The sequence below is a fragment of the Hesperophylax consimilis genome, chromosome 23, assembly GCF_061612785.1.
Source record: "Hesperophylax consimilis isolate HC1 chromosome 23, BYU_Hcon_1.0, whole genome shotgun sequence".
In the NCBI taxonomy this organism is placed as follows: Eukaryota; Metazoa; Arthropoda; class Insecta; order Trichoptera; family Limnephilidae; genus Hesperophylax; species Hesperophylax consimilis.
In genome coordinates this window covers 1,674,743-1,690,382 of record NC_142858.1, presented here as the reverse complement: position 1 = coordinate 1,690,382, position 15,640 = coordinate 1,674,743, and the positions used below count along the sequence as shown (strand labels likewise).

At 34.0% G+C, this 15,640-nt stretch overlaps 1 protein-coding gene across 4 annotated transcripts in view; it reads left to right on the top strand.

Moving 5' to 3' along the window:
• Positions 1-15,640, top strand: part of trol (terribly reduced optic lobes) — a 298,108-nt gene that overhangs the window by 93,345 nt on the left and 189,123 nt on the right. For all 4 annotated transcript variants that reach the window (XM_089645754.1, XM_089645753.1, XM_089645752.1 and 1 more), the window contains exons 2-3: positions 10,342-10,486; positions 11,974-12,071. In XM_089645754.1, coding sequence (XP_089501880.1) covers positions 10,342-10,486; positions 11,974-12,071 — 243 coding nt within the window. The remainder of the gene's footprint in view (positions 1-10,341; positions 10,487-11,973; positions 12,072-15,640) is intronic.

Sequence of the window (15,640 nt, the reverse complement as noted above, 5' to 3'; positions counted from 1 at the left end):
ATACGCTCATTCATCTATTTCAATTCGCAACGTTTGAGGCTTTGTCATCTTGATAGAGCGAAAAAATCTTTCATGAAGCCTTTATTTGGTCCAATTCATTTTACATATAAAGTACCGTGAAAGTTTGGCAGTTTAACCACATAGCCCGACTTGGGGAGGGACGGGAGGGAAGGGGGAGGGTGAGGGAGTCCGCCGACCTTATGGACCAACGTTCTCCGATAACGAGCTGGGAGAAGAGAAACCTTCTCAATATCATTTTTTACGTAATTATACAGGGTGTATCGGCACTAACCCGACAAACTTTAACTAGCTATTCCTTAGCACATTTGGAGTAAAAAATGTTATGGGCACTTTGCTGTCCGGTAGCATTTTTTTTCAATTAAAAACAAAAAAAAATTAAAATTTCCACACTACATCACTGTCATTGGCATTGCGTTTCGTGTTCAACAGCTGTTATAAGCAAGTATTTCAAAAAGCGTCTTCGCTCTTTCGCACACACTAAATAATAATAGTTAAAAATGAGACGAATGGTGCCGTGCCATTTCGTTGTGATTGTAAGAGTGCGCCAATATAGGTACACACGTGCATTATTCAACGGAATTCGAATAAAATATTTGCCAGATGGGTTTTCAAACTTTGACAAAGGATAAAACAGTGGTGACATGTGGTGAAAATATGAATAATAAATTTTTTATTAAAAAAAAACGTTACCGGACAGCAAAGTGCACATAAGATTTTTTACTCCAAATATGCTAAGGAATAGCTGGTTAAAGTTTGTCGGGTACGTGCCGATACACCCTGTATTTAGCGATGGGCATAATATTGAGATAACCGAATTAATCGCAAGGATGCGATACAATTAGGATATTTTGTTGTGATGTCTTATAAAAAGATGCTACGACGAGCCTTCGTTCTAAAAAGCCTTTAAATTTATGTTTTCACGGCACTCTACTTGATGACATCGTCTTTTAGACTACCATCTCGAGGTTACGCGTATGCAAGAAGCTAATTATTATCTAGCTAATTATATACTATCATAGCTTGACTATGCCTTCAGAAGGAGAAAACACTATCACGAATAAAAATAACAATGTAGCAAAACATACAATACAAAAAAAATGTGTGTGAGATTATGAAAAAAACACTCATATTTACATTCATAAAACATAGTTTAAATTGCTCGAAGTCCTGAAATAATAAATTCCAAATATGGTGCGTTAATTTTTTTTCCTTAAAATCTGCGCGAATAATTATAGTACACGTCAGATTGGAATTTTTGAATCATTGACTGCGAACAACCAGTTGGAACTGATCATCAGAATGCCAGAACGGTTGCAATCATTCGCGTGCGTTGCGCTATGTGTGGTCATCGAAACGGTCTAAAATGGCAATTGAACATAGAATAAAACCCACATTTCTAAGAAAAATACTTTTTTTTTACCAAGTATACTGTAAACTTCTAGAAAGTACATCAAGCTTGAAAAAAAATTTTCTCTTACTTAAAAAAATTACAAATATTGTAATTTGTGACCAGAGGTGACCAGAGTAAACGAGTGAAGTTTTTTCATTTATTTATCTCTAGTCTCTGAACAGAAGAATATTTATTTCAGTTATCAGCAAACCAATAATGATCTTTGCTTTTTTTTTAAGGTGCTCCTTGAGTTTCGCATCATTTATGAAATTATTCAGGAGAGACAAAACTTCATAAAACATTAGTAAAAATAATAATAAAAATTGTGACAAATAGGAACGTGTGATTCGTAAACTATATCAGAATTTTTAATTTGGGTTTGTTACGTATTAAAGTTCTGACATAAGTGCTACAAGCTTATAAATAGCAATTACACAAATGTTTATGATAGATTGCATAGTGAAATTATTAGAGGAAAAATGGTACAATAAGAAAACTTTTAATGAGATTACATCAAACTCTATTCCCTACAGAACGTGAATCTAGCATTTTGTGAATTCAAGAATTTATTTAAAGATTTTGCTTCATCGAATTGTATTCGTGCGGCGTAAACAGTTCATTAATACATCTTCATCCATCGTTTGTCATTAAATTTGTTGTTTGAAAGCGGTCGTCCCGACCCGACAGCAGAGAGAGAACATAGGTTAATAGGCTTAGTTCACTAACGGGTGGCGGTGGCGGTCGTGGTGAGAGGGGGGGAGGGTGTTCAAGTGAAGACATTTAGAGCCCCGGGGCAGAAAGGGTGGGTGTTAAAAAGGACGTTTTTAAAAATATGAGATTCACGTCTTCTACATTAGCGGGCATAGAAACTTTGAGGCGGGAGGGATGATTAAAGAAACGAAGCACTCAGTTCCCGTACCTGACCGAGGGGCGGGGAAGGGGGAGTGGGTGGGGGTGGGGGAGGGGGCGCTTATATTGACAAGATCGGGTTTTGATCACATCAACGGCACCCTCCCGGCTCGCCACATACAATCAGAGGATATTGCATTTTATAAATATTATTCTGGTTTGTGAAAATCAACCTTATCTAATTTTAAAAAAAAACATTGGTGGTAAATCTGGTTGCATGAAACAACAAACAATCAAGAACAGTGAGCTCGATAGTTGGATAACCAAAACTTCTGCCATGGGTAACCAAGTCGTATGCTACATTTGGTGACTTAACGGGGGTGTCCGAGTTTATGGGTTGAGGGTTGTCTAGATCTTGTGTGCCGGATAGGATTTGGAGAGGGTGGTTGAGCGAGAAGTTTTTACCTCTCCAGCAGGACTCTCTCGATCAGTGTACCGCAGTGGGAGGAATGAATTAAAATGTCCGTCACTCCTGGACACACTGACCTCCAGATTTCTAACCACTCTTCATACGTTTTTCCTTCCAAAACCTTTTTCTATTTCATCAAATTTCTTCCTTAAAAAAAACTCCTAACAGTGCCCCCAAAGATGACATATACTGTGTTGAGCTTTTCAGCCCGTTTATACTTCATTTATGTCATTACAAATAATTAAAAAATGCTCTACTGCTGATTATTTCAAAAACCTACCTTCAGCCAATTCCAAAAACATACCACTCGAAAGAATTATTCAATCCTAAGTAGTTTTAGTCAATGCTTTATAATAAGCATCCAGTTAACGATTATAATGTTGTAAAATAACACATCGCAGTTTTGTTACAAATAGACAGTATAAAAGTAGGTAAGTTCTAGAGTCAACGTCCTTTGATTGACACATTATCAGGGTTGATATGGAACTAATCTGTTTGCTGGACACAGATAAGAGTGGCTAACTACTAACTATCCCTTTACGGAAGGTACTAAAATAAATAGAACAGCGATAAAAAATAAAGGAAGGGCACTCGATTTTGAAATTCTGTGCGTGCATTTTAGATTTTATTTCCGTTTTCCGAATTATGAAGAGATTTATCCAATCTCAAACTTCGCTTAAAATATATGCATACCTACATATAAAATTATTATGTATAAAATGTAACAATTATTTTCTAAGTAGTATCTAACAGTAATAAGTATATGATACAAATAACTACCAATAAGACTTGTTATTAGTCTTACTTAACTATCCCGCAGCCAAGTGGGGGAGTAGGTAGTACCGAAAATGACTATCCTCTTATATTAGCTTAAATACTTGACATATCATTTTAGTATTTCTGCGCAAACATATGTTAGGATTAATAATTGACTGAATAATTGGAATTTCTATAGTTTAAAAGCCCATAAGACAGAAAATCGCATAGGGTCGTCGGAAGACCCACTTGGTTACAGACGTTTTGTTTGGCATCTTGGCCTGTCAAGAGTTATTTAAGATACGTTCAGTTTCGGTGCAGCATGTATTATGTATTAAACTATTTTTTTCATTCCTTTCCTCTCCCCCCTAGAATAATTTCTAGCTTTAATCGTATTTTTAAATTTTTTTTCGCCTTCCAATTTCCTTCAGTCACAGAATATTGACTATATATACTGAAATAAAATAAACAAATTTAGTAGTGATAAGTGTTCAGTTAAATTCGGACAACGTTAAATTTGTGTAAAATTACTCCTGGCAAGAAATATGTGCGGCTTATTAGCGCGCCCGAGAAGGGGTAGAAGAAGAATTGGAAGAAGATAGATGTCGGCGGCCGTCGCTTGTAGCGGGGTGCCTCGCCTCGGTGGCTTTGTCCCGCGAGCCGCGCGTATCACATCCCGGCAATAACTTGTAATATTTGGCCTATAAGAGGGCCATCTAGCGAGGACGAGCCGTACATACAAACTTGCAGGGGCCGTACTGGAACCAGGAAAGTCATAAATATAACAAGACACAAAAGAAAACAAACTTACTAAAAATTTGCATCATAATTTATCAATTTTTTTTAGTTTTTTATTTATTTCATTAAAAAAAAGAGCTTGTATGGATCTCACTAATAAAAAAATAAACAAAAAGTAGATTTTAGTGTGTTACTTCTATTGGTTGTGTTGTGTTGGTGGTTTTATTCTGAAATTTCAAGTTTTGACTTTGGATTATTGTTTTTCTTTAATGACCTCCTTTTGGATGTCGTCCATTTACACGGTTGTCCGCGCGTATGTCACTATTTATTAGTGTTTTTGCCGAATGACCTTATTCGACGCATAATTAAACATAACAATGAAGGGTCCTATTTATTAACTTTTATTGTCATTTATCACGAGCAGTCATTAAAATTAGATCGCCTCTCAAGGATGTGATATTAAAACATTGGGCAGTCAATTTAAATTATACGCCGTTTGGGGTATAAGTATATGTCCGAATATACTGCAGCTATAATAATGATTAATGAGCAGTGGCCAGTCCGTATGCCTAATTGATTTTGCCCATAAAATAAATTGTCATCACATTTTATGATGAAATCTTTTCCCACTCGGTCGCTTTTAAAAGTGACGTTTATAATAATCATTTTTTAATGTTGACTATCAGCCATTATAAGTCTCAATTATTGCTTTCATGATTAAATTCGGTAGGTCACTGTTCGTATTCGAGATCATGTCAATTTAATTGGGTCTTTATGGTATCAAATCTATATTCTTGAGATCAATGATACTTTATTTACAATCAACCATTATAAATTTCAATCATTATTTGTGTGATGAATTTCGGAAGGTTAGTGATCAAAGCACATTTTGGTAGTTGATTTGACAATATTTGGATGAGTCGGAAGACATCCGATGATGCTGAATTTTTTTTAGATCATTCTATGATGTAGAAAATCTAAAATTAAGACTCCTTTTTTGTTTTCATGTGTAGGTAAATTCGTGAGGTTACAATACAAGGAAGGCGCATCCTTCTGCTAAATCACCAAACGTGTGTACGTACAAGTGGTATGTACATACGTACCACTTGGGGTGACCTGTGGCAGAGGTGTAGGTTATCCAATACACAGGCTTATTCTTTTGACAATGAACCATGTTAAGTATCATTTTTTTATTTTCGTGTTTAGATTCATAATTCAATTTTTTTTTATTTTTCAGATCTTGTCAGTTTTATTTGGCGTTTATGACAATATATTGTTCTTTGGTAACTTCATTGTATGTACTCCTTTTAAGATCATCAAAATCAAAACCAACCCGTCATAATTCTTAAACACTGTTTTCGTGATTCGGGATGGTCACTGTTTATAGTCCAGATCATCCCATTTTCTTTCGCTGACTCCAGCTGTATTTGGTTGCTTAGTCACTAATCACTATTATTTGAGGTGTCATTGAAAACAAATACGTTTAAGTGATTACAACGATGAGCGCATTATAGAAACTTGAACGGGCGGCGGTGCAGTTATTAGGACAAGACAAAACGGATAGCAACACTCCAGATGTGTAGGTTCTCATCAATAATGAATTAAGCTAATAATAAAAGACTTCGTTATCGTGATAGGAAATGATATAATGTTAAATAAAACACGGTATGGAAGTTTGATAGAAAATTTTGAAACATAATTTCGTAGCATTATGACAGATGTTGTGGATACAAAACAGAAACACTTTTAAACGACAAAGTGCGAATGTTTTACAGGAAAACCATGTATTTATCGTATGTGTAGACGATAAATCTGTAAAGCAATCGATAAGATTTGCCGCGGTTCTGTTTCAGTAAGGAGTTGCTTTTATGCTTTATGCAAATATTACACAACAGTGCGAATAATTCTTAGTTGCAAAATACTGAGAGAGTAAGATTTGTAAATTGCTTAATGTCACAATTTCGATCACTGACATATACATGAGAAAGACTAAAGCATTTTATTCAAAATCACAATAAAAATAAAACAATTTTGTTCACGCCATGAAACTTTGTGATAATCCCGTGGAAATAAATAAGTTAAATAATTTATTATTTTTAAAAGTGCTGTTTTTATCATGCAATCAGAATAAATCGAAACACTTACATGTTTATATCGACTGTGGTTTGGTAAAAACCCATCAAGCCACAAAATGAAAACTTTGCAGGAGATAATGAAAACGACTAATCAAAAATCTTGAGGTTTATATGAATGTGGTTATTTAAACAAAATTTATGGAAAATATTTTAATAATATTCTATTTATAATGTTGAGTTATTTGAGGGTTGAGTAACTTCACTGATGTTTTTTTCGAAATAACCTAAAAAAATAACAAAATTTTGTTTTAAGTATTAAAAATGCCTTATTAATTAAATTTATTTTACCATGTGGTGTTTGGAAAATTATTTTTTATAAAACCACTGAAAAGTGACATTCGAAATGTGGCTTGAAGGGTTTTACGAAATCGAAAATTACAATATGATCATAAATACATAGTAAAGCTTAGATGCAAAATATTACTATATAGGTAGGTATATAAACTAGGTACTCACGGTGTCCGGGGGCAAAAGGCAGTAACTTCGAAATGCCATCGTTTAAAGGTAGTTTTCTGGTTAAAAAGTAAAAAATTTAGTTTGGAAGAAAACAGTCTTATATGTGATGTGAGAAAAAGATGGAAATAAAGAATATAATTTTGTTTTTAAATTTTACCACCTTGTAGAAACATCTCCCAAAGTTAGTACACTTTACCCCCAAACCTGTAGGTACATAGTGAAAGAATGGCGGGTTGTTTAAGTGCAGATAGTTAAATTGAAATTGTACAGTTTAACGTGGATTGTTTATTGCCCATTGTCTATTGTCTTTTGTCATAGGCTTTCGAGAAGATATGATACGGAAATGTTTTTTGTTGCGGTTGAACCTGTAATAAAGAAAACATATTGCGATGGTTAATGAGTGAGAAAACACGGTAATCTAATAATTGCACTGTTATAATATTAGTTGTTTGTGATAATACTTATATTATTTAAACATCTACGTCTAACGGTATTATTATAACATTATATACAACGCGACGTACACCTTTCTGGGGATATTTTTCCTATTTCACCATAAAGAATTTTTTTTTGATATCCACTTTAATTATGTTATATCATTATTTTAAACTTATATTCATGTAGATTAAAGTAACATTAATATAGTTAGTAGCATATACATTTGATTGCTTCAAAAATACAGGTTCACCCAGGCGAACACCCATGCGCTGTGAGTTCAAGTTCTCCATCATGACACTTAACTCGTAACGTTTCTTTTAAAAAAAAGTTAATGGTAAAAAATGCGAACATTCCAGTTGGAATCGCCAATGGGCCAATGGCGGCCCTGCTTGGGTGTTTTTTGGTTCGCTAATACCCGTGGAGGCGTTTAGTATTCCGCCGGGAGCGCCGCGGTATCCTTCGGGAACTATCGCCCGCCCGTGAGGGCCGCCCCTCGGCACCCGGCCTGTTCCACTCGCCACTGGCGTTGTATTCAGTCCATATCACTGTATCTGTGATATGGACTGAATGGGGTGCAATATTTGGATGAATCCTGTGTAGGCCAGTTGTATGCACCGGTACAGACCGGTATCGGCCTAGCTGGAACATGACTCGATTCATTGTTTCATCTGGTGAGGTATCCCGTCCTTGCAGTCAAGTATCCACGTGATGATGCAACGGTGAATGATAGGCTAATATAGGCTAGTTTAAGGCACCGGTACATGAACATGACAGGGGTTTTATTGCACTAGGTACCATGTTGTGGTTTTTTAATGTTTCTTGGGATGAGTTGTCGAGAAATAGTATTTTTCATGAATTGTTGTTAATACGTGTATTACTTTTGGTGGGTTCCTAGTAAATAAATAAAAAAAACGGAATGTATTTGGTTAAGTCAAAATAAATGTTTAGTACTTAATTTTATCAATGACTTGAGAAGGAAAATATAGATTATAAAATTGTGTTTTAGGTAAAATAAGACAAGAATTTTAGATGATCGTAATTATCATGGAAACGATAAGTATACGTATAAAACAAAATAATCAAGTAATAAATCGTTTGTACCTAAAGCGACTATAAAAGATGTCCAAAACTACAATAATGAAAAAACGGCGTAAGTTATTCACGTGTGTACAATCAAAGGGAAACAAGAGAGTCAGACGCCGGATATTTAGAAGCAGCTGTTGAAGTAATTGGCTGGAAGCCCTTTTAATGCACTCTCATAAGCCCCACGAACTAAATCCCACCTTAACAGCATCTAAACTCCCACCCCCTTATGTCTTCGCCCCCCGAGCTCCGAGCCCCGCCCCCCGCACCACAGCCCCGTGAAAAACAAGCCCGCAATCATGTAATGGGGATTTGTTGTCCATACTTGCAGGGACGTGCCGACTTAGCGCGAAGTGTGATATCTCCGCCGTCTCGTAGCGGGGTTGTTTAAAATTTTTATTGGATCAATGCATTTCATATCACATCATCCCTTTCTCTTTATAGTCGAGACTTGCCTCTTTCACTGAATCATGCCTTGTATTCGGAATGAGCTACTGTTCAAGCTCAAAGCGTCTTGGGAAATACAAACAATATTCATTTTTTCTATCACTTTATCTGCCACGAAGCGATTCATAGACAACGGTGAAGTGTGTAGAATAACTCATTTTACTTAATCAAGTCATTTTCACATACATAACAAATGAGATCTCCCAATTTGGTGACCTAATATTTAAAATAACTCGTAACATTATAAATTTAAAACTCTTGAAAAATACAAAATAAATAGAATCTTACACTAAGGGGTATTTCACGATCCTCTTGAATGACTATCCGCTGGATAACGTATATCATCGATTTATGATTTATTTATTTAAAACGTCAGAGTTTAACTTATCCTGTATAACTTCTATTCACAGGTTCGACTGCCGATTAGTAAACATGAACTTTATAAATAAATAAATCGTTCCCACGAATGAGGTGGATGGTGAAATAACCAATAAATAATTTATACTATTTCTTATTCAAAACATTATTTAATTGATCTTTAATACTAATTCAAAAGTAAAGAATTTACACAAATTAATTATGAAAACACAAAAAAAATCTGTTATTATTTCAGTTCTGTCAAGTAAATGGCCTATAATGATATAATAACAGAACTTGAACAGGACTTTCATGGAACCCAAAAATGAACGTTGAAATTTTAAGAATTGTTCAAATTCTATAAAACAACCCATCCTAAATATAATTCAAAAGGCACACAGATGGAAAAGAAAATATTACTAAATTTAAATGCATAGCATGGGGTTAAAAAATGTTGATTTTTCTATAGGTGAAAGAGCCTTAATAATATGTATCGGACAGCAGAATAACGAAATGGAGGAAAATTAAAACAAATATCGTCATTGTTAATTAACTAACTCCATAATGATTTTACGTTTAACATCATACCATATATTTTGGTCTTGATCATGTAACATGTGACATTGTAAGGAATGTTGTTGAAGAAAATAAACTCAGATTTTGCAAGTATAAAAGAAAATCGGAACACGTGTAAATTCAATGTAACATGCTCTACGGCTATACGGAGATACGTTGGGTGTTTAAATATTCTACGGTAATAATATTACGCAGGTTAGAGGTTCGAACTTTGAACTGACAAAATTTATTAACTTTCATAATTAGGATGATCCAACAAGGTATATAAAACTCACATTAAAATATCAACTATTGTAAGTGACTATTATTCTGATATCCACAATGTGCCATCATTTTGTGTAAAAAAACAGATCATTTCTTTTTTTTTAATTTTGCGAAAAAAATAATTAATCAAGGTCAATCGAAACATAACTATTGAAAATCGAATCTAGTCAATCGTCCTGTGTTCTTTATCGGTGAATTAATTTGAAGCCGTTTTGACTAGTACATTAGATTATGTGTTTTTGTAAAACCCTTTTTGAGTTTTAAACTTTTATGTGACGAACAAGCCTTGTGCATCCAGAACTATTCATTATTTTAAATAATTTTTACTGTAAAACTAACTATTTGTTTTTTTTTGTTCACAGGGCGAAGACTCGGACCTTGTTTTTGAAAATGAAGATCCTAGAAGATTACTAGATAACGAATTAGAATATATCTCAGAAGAAGAACCGGGACTGGGAGGAAGACTTCAGAGGTTTAAAAGCCAAATCTTCGGAAGCCTGCTGGACTGTAAGTATTCAATTTCAAACCTATTTTTTTAATATCTTCGTATTTTGTATGAATTGTTTTAAATCAATTATTTTGGCGAAGAAAACTATAAGCAATTTGAAAAATTGTTGTTTATTAATTGTTAGCTTATACTCGTATATAAAACATCAAAATAACAAACAAAGTATTTTTCCTTGAGCGGATCATTTCACTGTTCGATTTGCAAAAGTTTCGTTATGCAACACAATTTGATTAATAATCCTTTAAAATATTTTGCAGAATCTGCAAAAATATTTGAGTCCTATGCAGGTTATAAGTTAAAACAGAATAAATGATTAAGTTGACACTCATATTACGTATTACTCATGTTCATATTATCACGTAATGTTTATTATCCAAACATATCAAAGAACGAATTTGAATAAAATGTAATTTTGGGCGGCTGAATAAAATCACTATTTTTTTCCTTTCACATTTGTGAAATTGCAAGATTTAATGTTTTTTATTTGGATTGCTACATTTATGTGGAATTCTATAAATAACATACTCCTTAGGTATTAAGGGAAAAAATGAATTAATTTAAAGTAAAAAGATTGGGGGGCGACATATTTATGGATACATTATTATTTGTTGGCTTGTTTTAATCTTCATGTTTGAGGATGACTGAAATTAATTATCGCCCACTTAAATTTTAGGTGAAGTGATAGCTTTATGATTGATGACCAGTCATAACTTTGAAGAGAATAAAACACAGATGTAACTACACTTTTTTCCAGTTAAACTTTTTAAGATTTATTCAAATATTTTTTTTTATAAATAAGTTATCCACGGCTTAGTAGATATTTGTTTTTACTCTCCGTTTTAATCCGACACTCGTATGCATAATGTATATGACATTTGATTGCGATATTGAGTCATAACGATCGTCTTTTTTCCGTTGATTAAATAATTGAAATGACAACCCAGGAATATTGTGAGACATTTATTTTTTTGTGTGCGTTTGATACCCGATCCCCTAGCATTGGACCAATGGACGTTGGACAGTAATGGAAAATGCATATCACGTGGTACAAGTATGCTGGTACCCATGACATGTGAAAGAACTAAAGTTTGTTTTTAAATTTCTTTTAAATGTGTGACCATTTCCTAGTAAAATATAAGTCGTTTAGAGTTTATCTGAACACGCAGTATTCACGCAGGTAGCCTTGTCCGAATGAATCTAATTGAAGATATTTATACACATGTTCCAACTTCCTAATAACATATTCATGCTTTACTTTAGTTTGGAAATTTATCAAATCATTCGTTATGAGCCTTCAGTCCCGTTTTTAAAAGGAAAATGAATAATTTTACCAGATTGTTTTAATAAATCAACAAAATGACATATTTGTAAGTTTTCTTCTTGCACCGAATACCAAAATGCCATTTATATTTTTTTACTAGAGAGGTCACTCCAAGACCTCATTTTTTGGAATGTAATTTTTAATTTATTTTAATTATATTTTCAGTCAACGTCTTCTCTTCCTCATCTCCGCCATCAGTAACAACGGAATCATCAGCGTCCGTTAGAAGAAAAGCCGAAGACCTCTTTTACGGAAATCACGAGGTTTGTTAATGTTATACATGTGACACATAATATAAGATAGATACACTTCTTAAGGCCCCGTAGTAAGCGATTTTTTAGATTCTTTTTAAAATATTATACATAAAATTTAGGAATCACTGGTTAAGGCCCCGTAGTAAGCTTTCAAAGATGGTTTTAAAGGGAGATATGTAAATAAGAATGTCAGAGGGAGCGCGCTAATATTAAAAAAACGATAATAATTAAGCGAAAATATTTAATAAAATACGACTCATTTGAAATAGAACAAACTTTTTTAGTATAAAGTAACACCTTAATTTTTTGCATGCCTTTAATATTTAAATAACAAAACAAAACGTGTTTTTAATAATTTTCGGAGCTTACTTTGCGAAATTTTAAATAATTAACGCTTCGGCATTACAAATGTATAGATATTATCTTCAAAAAAACAATTATTTTTTTAAAACTTTAAAATAAGAGAATCTTGTTATACATCGGTAGGAATCTGGAATGCGAGGGCTTAAGTCACTTCACTTCTTAGTCGACCTCTGAATAACTACGCTACTTTGCTGCGGACTCTTTGCTCGGAGGTTCGAAACCCAACCTGCGCAAATATTAAATGACATCAATTGAAATGTTTGTTTATTCAATCCTATCGATACAAATCATATCATAATTAAAGTTTAAAAAAATCTACTAAATTTTCACCTCGTTCCAGAGTGGTATGTATTTTCAGTATCGCCCTGCTGAAAGATCACCGTTCACCGTCAGATCAGAAAAGCAGATACTTACAGTACGACTTCATCCTCACGCCATAGTACCACTGGCTCTGGGACTCTTGTCAGTAAATGTTATAACTTAAATATAGTACTTATTCTATGATAATAACATTATTATACGAGTAAATTATGAACTTATATTTAAATATAACTTGGATACGATTTTGAGTATTGTTCCTCAAGTAAAAATTTCGGCGTAACACTGATTCTGGGTATCTAACATAGTCGACCGATAAAGGATCTTTAAGGACTGCAGATCGCTATCGTAAAAAAAACAGTTCAATTTGAATTAAATTTAGAAATTTGAACCATTCCTCACATTTCAAAGTTCCGTCGAGCTTCTATTAATATATCAAGAGAAGCATTTGCTTTTTTTTATGTGAAACAGTACAAGACTCCCAACTGCTCCCAACAATCTGGAGCCAGTGAGACCATAGCATCCCCAATTGGTGTATGTTGTGAGGCTGGAGGTAGCGGGGAAGTGTAAAAGCCGGGGAAAAGAAAGGTGGGGAAGTAGCTGGCTAGATCTGGTCATCAAACATGACCAAAGCCATTTGGAGCAAAGTTTCAATTCTGAATGGTGGTCTTTCACCAGGGCGATACTGAGAGTATCTTCCACTCTGGAACGTGCTGTAAATATACGATATTTTTTTATTATCCTTTTATTTATTGATTTGTTAAGACATACACAGTACAATAAGATACAGTTAGATATTTTTAGTTATTACATAGTTGTAGTACCTATTACGTATGTCCATAAAATATCATTACGTAATTTCGCCTGAGAAAAAAGGAAGGAAGTGTGTGGATAGATAATAATAAATGAATTGAAAACAAGAATTATAATAAGCTCACGAATTGTAATTGACTGTTAATACATAGGAGTTTTGAAAAATGATTTGAAAATGAAGTGAGGCATGGAACTGGCAAAGAAAGGATGAGAGTAGATTGAATGATGTTGAAATGAGATCCCTGAGGCGTATGTGTGGTAAAACCATGTATGATCGTGTGAGGAATGTGGATATCCGCAAAGAGTGCAAGGCTGATGTAAGCGTAATGAGTATGATTAAGAAAGGGACGCTTAGATGGTTTGGGCATGTAGAGCGAATGAGCGAAGAAAGGAGTGTAAGGAGAATATACGATGCAAATGTGAATGGTAGCAGAAGTCGGGGACGCCCGAGGAAGACATGGCACGACCAAGTGAATCAGATACTTGAGTCGGGCCATGTCAAGAGTCGGAACAATAGAAGAGTATGTATTGGACGATGTATGAATGTGAATGAGGCAAGGAGTGTGTGCCAAGACCGAGTTGTTTAGCGGTCCGTCCTCTCTGCCTACTCCTTCGGGGAAACGGCGTGATGGTTAGTTAGTTAGTTAGTTAATGTGAAAATATTTTTGAAATATGTCATGCTAAGAAATTTAATAAGTTAGTTTTGTATGTTAGAAAGGAATCATGAAAGATGTCTAAATCTAGTAATTTTTGTAAACAGTAATTGTGAGTAAAATGTAGTAATTGTGATTGCGCGAGTAATTACTGAGTTGTTTGCTGCATTGGTATTGTTGGCTTCAATATGAAAAAGTGTAGTGTGCCTGGTACGCCTCGTTGGAACATTTAAACCAATGACGGATAGCAATTCGGGACTATCTATTTTATTATTTAGCAGATTATGTAGAAACAACAGGTCTGATAATGTGCGTCTTTTTTGTAAAGTTAACATATTATTTGTAGTTTTGCGTTGTATTTCTTGAGTAAATGTTTCGAAAATTTATTTTGTATACTTTCTACTAAATCTATGTATATCTTATATTGATGATTCAATATTGTGGAAGCATACTCCAGTGGACTTCTGACCAATGAACAAAACAACATTTTCAGAGTCTTAGCACTTTTGAAAACTTTGCATATTTTGAAATGAGTAGGTAATATATAAAATAACACAAAATAATCAAATTAAATTAATTTGCGCACGCAACCTCTCTCTTGTTAGTCGAGTCTTACCTCTTGACTACGGAGGCCGTCATAGGTGAGAGTCAACAGTAACTTATTGTAAATGCAGTGTTGACCGATTGCATCACGGAGTACTTACAGAAGAGTTGTTATTGTTCCTAGAATAACAGTATACGAGTTTACGACCTAGTGTATTACAAAAGCTTCGTCCAGACATTGCATTCAACGCGCGCGAAACCGCGCGATCAAACCGTTCCCAACTATCAAATAAATAACTAAGCAGTCAAAAGAATAAAATAAAGTGTATGACAATGATAATCTTGAAGAAATAATCTTTTAAGAATTCTTGTTAATATGCAAAAAATATTTATAAATAACGCATGGTTTCAACTTAAGACGAGACAATACCTTAAAATAATGCCAGAATCTTAACGACTTAAGTAAAGGAGCCGTGACATGCGGTTGAATTTCTCTTAGCTGGCCTATAAAATCAATTCTTCCATGGGGTTTATTTTAATTAATTCTGATGAACGTTACTAAAATCTCATTTTTTGTAGAGGGATATATCTGGAAGTTACAAATTCATCGTCCGGAAAAACAAAATCTGATGCTTACCGCTAATTTTATAGTTGAAATGATTGATTGAAATTTTATGATTTTTCGTAAACCGTTTTAATTAAAATATTTGAATGGTAAAGTACTGTTAAATAACAATCATGTGTAGGGATCCCTTGAAATACTTGAGATTTTAGTAATACGTTCATCAGAAATGATAAACCGTCGAGAAAATCCCCGTTATTAGAGACTTATGTCGCCTTAATTACTACGAGAAATAAATATTTATGTGGGAGATGATAAAAGATGCT